At 34.7% G+C, this 6,000-nt stretch overlaps 1 protein-coding gene across 1 annotated transcript in view; it reads left to right on the top strand.

Annotated features, from left to right (window-relative positions):
• LOC118738162 (proteoglycan Cow) overlaps positions 1-5,429 on the top strand; it is a 51,832-nt gene extending 46,403 nt beyond the window's left edge. The window contains exons 9-10 of the mRNA XM_036469087.1: positions 1,765-1,902; positions 4,916-5,429. Of these exons, the coding sequence (XP_036324980.1) occupies positions 1,765-1,902; positions 4,916-5,022 (245 nt within the window). The 3' untranslated portion in view covers positions 5,023-5,429. The remainder of the gene's footprint in view (positions 1-1,764; positions 1,903-4,915) is intronic.
• The last annotated feature ends 571 nt before the right edge of the window (positions 5,430-6,000 follow it).

The raw sequence follows: 6,000 nt of genomic DNA on the forward strand, positions 1-6,000 counted from the left end.
TTTCCGTACTTCTGAACTTTGTTCCATTTTTGAAAGAAAATGTTTCTCTTATTCTCTAATTACCAAATCCGGTCCCGATTGTTAGGGAAAGAACCTAGTGTTGATATTATCAGTGAACTGTAATTTTCGATTTTCTTTCCTCAACGTTTAAGACATTGTGATTTAAATAATATTAACAAAATTTCTGTGAAAAACCGAAACCGGAGCGAAACCGAAACCAAAACCGAAATAAATTTTGAAGAACGAAACCAAAACCGAAACCGAAACACTTGGCAAAACCGAAACCCAAACCGAAACGTTATTTTGAATCGGTTTCATTCCTTGGTTTTTAATATGGCTGAGGAAAGGTGCAAATATATGGCCATTCCCATCTGGCTTGGCATGACAAAATGTTATAAAATTAAACGAAACCGTCAAGATTTGAAAACTCTCGGACTTGATCAACACTATTTGAAGTAGTATTTGAAATATTTGAGGTTAATTTTCCAAGTTCCAAAATGCAAAAATTTGTCCTGCTTTTTTATCTGTCGTCACGTTACAAGACATTACACGCTACTAAAATCTCCATCAAAACTTTTTTGTTAATATTGTTTTTAAATTAATTTTTAGCGCGAATATAATATGCATTTTTAGTCAAATATATATTTTTTTATTTTGACTTCAAAAAATAATCGACTAACCGATTCTTTTCGCCTTTCTCAACTAACCGCTCACAAACAACTAGTCGAATTTCTGGTGAAAAACTATCACTATTCGAATCATTTCGGTTAGTCTACTCGATAGTGAGCGGTTAGTCGAATGCGCGCAATTAATCGAATTATTGCAATTCGACTATCAACCCGCAAAAAAGTTGCTAATCGACTAGTCGACTAACCGAGTAGCCGGATAGTCAATTTTTAACAAGAGCTCTAGCTTGTAAATAACAAAATCAAGGCTATTCAAAATTTGTATATTAAAGTGCAAATCGAAATGCATCTACAAATGCTTGTAGAAGGTACATTTACAAGTGTAGAATATTTCGCTGATAGTTACAAGTTTAACAAATAGTATAATAACTTGTAGACTTGTTGCATTTATAAACTTTGTGTTACAGACCCCAGATCGAATATTGATATCGTGTTGATTTCCTTCTTTCAATTAGTGCAGGATAAAAGGCAAAAAAAACTTATATTTTATATAGATACTATTTATGTAGGTATGTATATGCATATATGAAAACTCTTGTTGAAATACCACTAACTACACTACATACATAATACGCACGCACACTCAAAATAAATTTAGTAAAATTTTTAAACAATTGTTTTGAAGCTTAAACTTTTTGGCACTTTACACTGCATTATGGCGCTTTCACTTTTCAGAACTTTGTACATAAATGCATAGAGATTTTAAGACGCTTTCGAATACGCTTAGTAATATTTAAATATTTAATGTACAACCCGAATTACCATTAATTTTAAATCGAGCTTATTAAATTTTTTTTCAAAATTTTCCAGTTATACTACTTACACATATACATATATACTTGTATTTACTTATATTACTTTCTCAAATATATTTTCCTTTTACTTCTAAGCACACTTTAATGCTTTTTAGTTGTTAATCTTAATTACAACATTTTTTTATCCGCTTGTGCTTTATATATTTTATATATCTAATCAAAAAGCCACTTTCAACTTCCGCAATAATTTTAACATACAAATCTAATTACGGTTTAATGCTTCCCTTGTCAATTCCTCTATCGCCTACTTTGTCGTACTTAAGGCGCCTATGCACCGGATTGCGATGTTCAGGGCTTCTATAAGCCTACCCAGTGTCACAACTCCGTCGGCGTATGCTGGTGTGTGGACAAGCATGGAGTCGAATTCGCCAACACACGCACCCGAGGCAAACCCAACTGTGGTAAGTTGTTGCATGACAAATTTGTAAATTCATTTGTTCACATCAAGGCACAGGTAAATTGGTTAGTAAGTAGATAGGCATGTTATTCGATTGGCTTATAGAGTTAGCGAGTATGTATGTAGGTATGTGTGAATGGAAGAACATGACTTTACAAATAACTATAAAACAAAGAAAAAATCCGCATGGCTGCATACTTAGTATTCCAAAGAAAGTTTTAAGTATGCGAGCTTGCTTAAGAGCATGGGTTGGCAGTTGCAAAACTTTCGAGTTTAAACTTCTTGCATAGTTAATTGCTTGGCAATGGCTGGCAGCAGCTGTCTTGTTGTCCACTAGCCGCTTGGGCTTTAATTAGTAGGCTTATGGTGCCGAAGGTGAATAACGCTGCCAATATTAAATGTCCCTTCTGCATTGAAAGTGATTTGTGCCAAGGAAATATTGCTGGGGCACAAGTGACTTGCTGATTGCCGATTTCCCACAAGTTTATGGGTGAAGTACAAACTACGCAAGTATGCAAGTGTGCCGGCATACAAGTTACTCGAATTATCCAAAGTTTACAATTATATTCACAGATGATATGTTTAAGTGGCAACAAGCATGGGTTAGATTTGCCAAATATCTATGCTTTTGGAAATTACGCAAAACATATGGAACGCTTTAGTTGATCTTTGAGTTGCTTATTATGAGCATTTAATGACCACAGAGTTAGTCACAATGGCGACATTTTTTTATATTGAATAGTGATATATACTTTATTCTGTTTTTATACGTTCCAGACAAACCCGCGTCTAATAAAAACTGTGTAAAAAAGGACCTGAATTACATAGAAAAAAGGTTAATTAAAATAAATTATTCATACAAAAAAAAAAAATATTATTAAGTTTTTATGTACAACAATACAAAAATAGACATACTTAACCTGCTATGAAAACAAATTAGAAAGGAAAATTCCCTAAACAGATTTTGAAAAGTTGACGGTTTTATGAGTTGTGAAGCGAATGTCTTTGGCGAAGCGAATGTAAATAAGTGCCGTCCCTAAATTGGAGCGCTAAGCGTTGCGTTTTCCATTTGTCAACGAGTGTCAGCGCGCGCTATCCCCAAATCAACGCGGCGTAATTTTTGACATTTTTCTCAAGTCCTCTCGTTTTTATTTTCATTTCCTCTTTCACCTTTTTGTCATTTCTCTTTCTTTCCGTCTTCTGCAACCAACTTCAACACGTAACGCCCTGTTAAAAATTAAAATTCCATTTGCTCGTCGTTAAGGCCGCGTTGTTGTGGGATGCTTCATACAAATTGTATAGGCATGAGGATTTTTGACAGTTGCTTGGCGCTTGAGGCGCCGATTTAGGGATGGCAGTAACATTCACAATATTTTGACAGATCCGACGAATCCAACGGCGAAAATGCGCCAGTGATGATGCCAAGACGAATCTATACAAGGTGGTGTTACCGGCGAATTAGATTTTCGCTGCAGTTTTGCAGATTGTCAACATTATGTGTTTGTTGTAAACAAGGCGAATTCGTAATACAACAATTTACAACGAACACATCTTTTTAACAATCAGTACAATCGTAGCGAAAATCTAAATTCGCCGGTAGCACCACATTTTATAGATTCGCTTTGGAATATACCTTAATTTTTTATTTTCGCCGCTAGTTCGCCACAATTATTATGTCACCCAAAAAAATTTTTTCATTAAAATTTCGATTAAGGGGCTTTTTTTAGTCGTGCTAAATCTAATAAAATCGTGTAAAAAAACCTTTTTTGGCTAATTTTTACATTCGTAAGTTATTTTATTCTGAGGTCCCACATACGTATACAAGTACTGCATAGATGGTTGTGTGAAAATCGCGTTAGCATTCTTAAGTGGTGATCAAAACCCAGGAAGGTTTTGCTCCATCGCATCGCAATGTTTAATGGATAAAAGTTCACGCTTTTTGGTAAAAATTAGTATTATTTTTCATTACATTCGGTTATGATTAGAAAAATTTGGTGCTTAATATTTTAGTGGAAATTTTAACCATCTATAAGCGACTTTTTAAACAGTGGGTCAAAAGGCCCGTTCTGGTTGATGGTTTAAACTGTTGGTAAAAAGTAGACCGCCCTTGTTTTCAATCCACAATCCGAAAAAAATCGTAACAACTCCGTAATTTAACTTAACGGCAAATAAGATTATTTCAAAAATTTGTAATAGCGACAAAAATTAATCCATTAACTTAATTTTTCATTTGTTTTATAGATCAGTAGAGAACATAGAGAACCATGTATGTATGTATATACTAGGGATGGGCACGGGACTAAATCTATCTAAGATTAATTCATATTTCAAATTAATTTCAAATAATAACGAAAACAATGAAAGATCTGGCATCTTCGGTTATTTCGTTTTCGTCTCAATAAAACATAAAAAAGTGCTTATTTCATAAGACGTTTTTAAAGAAAATTTTCTGAATTCTCGGAGGTTGCAACTTTTATCGGGAGCCCCGTCCCGCCCGCAAAATTATTAAAGACCTTCCCGACACCGTGCATCCCGGCCATTTTGAAATTAGTACGTGGCCCTCGCGAGTCCCGATGTCCCGTGCCCATCTCTAGTATATACCTCAGCCCTGCCCCTATTTAAATTCAAAAACCAATTCAAGAATGAATTAAGTAGAACTATATTCTGGATTGGCATGGCGAATGCCTAACGCTGACGAGATGACATGATAAGATAACTAGCCTCATGGAGTCTGCCTTATGGGCAGTAGCGCCGGCGTCGCCGCCGCAAAGCCCGTCGGCGTAAACCTCTAATTCATACATACATTCATGTACACATAGTACATACTTTCGTACAGAAGTAAAAATAGTGCTCTTCCGCCGCATTGGGTAGATCGAATTTAACTTTTAAGCCAATCAAATCTGTCAAACTGACTAACTAATGTGCCAGCACAACTTTTTAGCTCTCGGCATTCCCATTTCACTACAAGGTAATTTTTATTTTCTTTTCTTCTTTCTCTATTTCCTTTGTTGACACAGAGTCTGTTGTGAATAATGCCTCATCGCTCACCTCCGACGATGAAGATGAGGATACCGACGACGATGACAGTGCGGAAGGAAGTGCCGATCAAATGCTGGTATTCTAAGCGAAATAAAACTTAATGGTGGCAGAGTTTTGAAAAAAAAAAACGCTCAACAGCAGGAATGATTTGGAGCAGATAAATTGGGATTTCTTATACATACATACATACATATGTGTGTATGTATGTAGCCAAAAGCGACCGAACAACGAGTGCAAGAGGTGAAGCAACACCAGAGTGTTAAGTAAGAAATGATATCTCAAACTTATGATTTTCATTTACTTAAAGCATTACTTTACACAAGTAAAAATATACAACATACATATATATAAAGCAAACAGCTACATTTACATAAGTACATACATACATACATATATAATAAAACAAAGAAGAAGAAGAAGAAGAGCAAGACGAACAAGCATTGATGTAGAGTCAAGTAACCTTTGTATTTACATAAAAACGCGTAGAGAATGCAAAACGAAAAATATGTATATGTAGGTAATTAAAAGTGCTTGCGATAAGAAAAAAATTAACTTTATATTGAAATTGATTTTTATATAAAGACAAAACAGCATAAGTAAAAGATGAAAATTTAAACAAAAAACAAATAGTTTAGCTCATTTTCTCACACTCAACCTCAGATAACGTAAACTTTGTTCTCAAATTTATATTGCTCGGTTTTCATGCGCAGATTTGCATTCGGCTTACACTTTGAATGCTGCCATTGCAAAGTACATATTGTTAGTATCTAATAAGGAATAAGTAGAAAAATAAAAGAGCTGATTAAAAGAAGTTTGCTGCAATGCTTATGCAGATTTGCAAAATTTAAGAAATTTAAATTAAAAAATATCCAGAATCGAATAGAAATCGTAAAGAATGTTATTTTCATTTTAATAGAAAAGCAAAAACTGTCAGAAGGTAAAACGGCAAACAAACAAGTGTGTAAACCTGCAAACAAATATAGTAAATAAAAATGCATCATACCTACATACCTACACATATACACCTACACATCGCCAGCGCCGGCGCCAGCTCCCCTACCAT

This window comes from Rhagoletis pomonella, unplaced genomic scaffold (assembly GCF_013731165.1).
Source record: "Rhagoletis pomonella isolate Grant_MI unplaced genomic scaffold, Rhpom_1.0 Rhpom_scaffold_00004, whole genome shotgun sequence".
NCBI lineage: Eukaryota > Metazoa > Arthropoda > Insecta > Diptera > Tephritidae > Rhagoletis > Rhagoletis pomonella.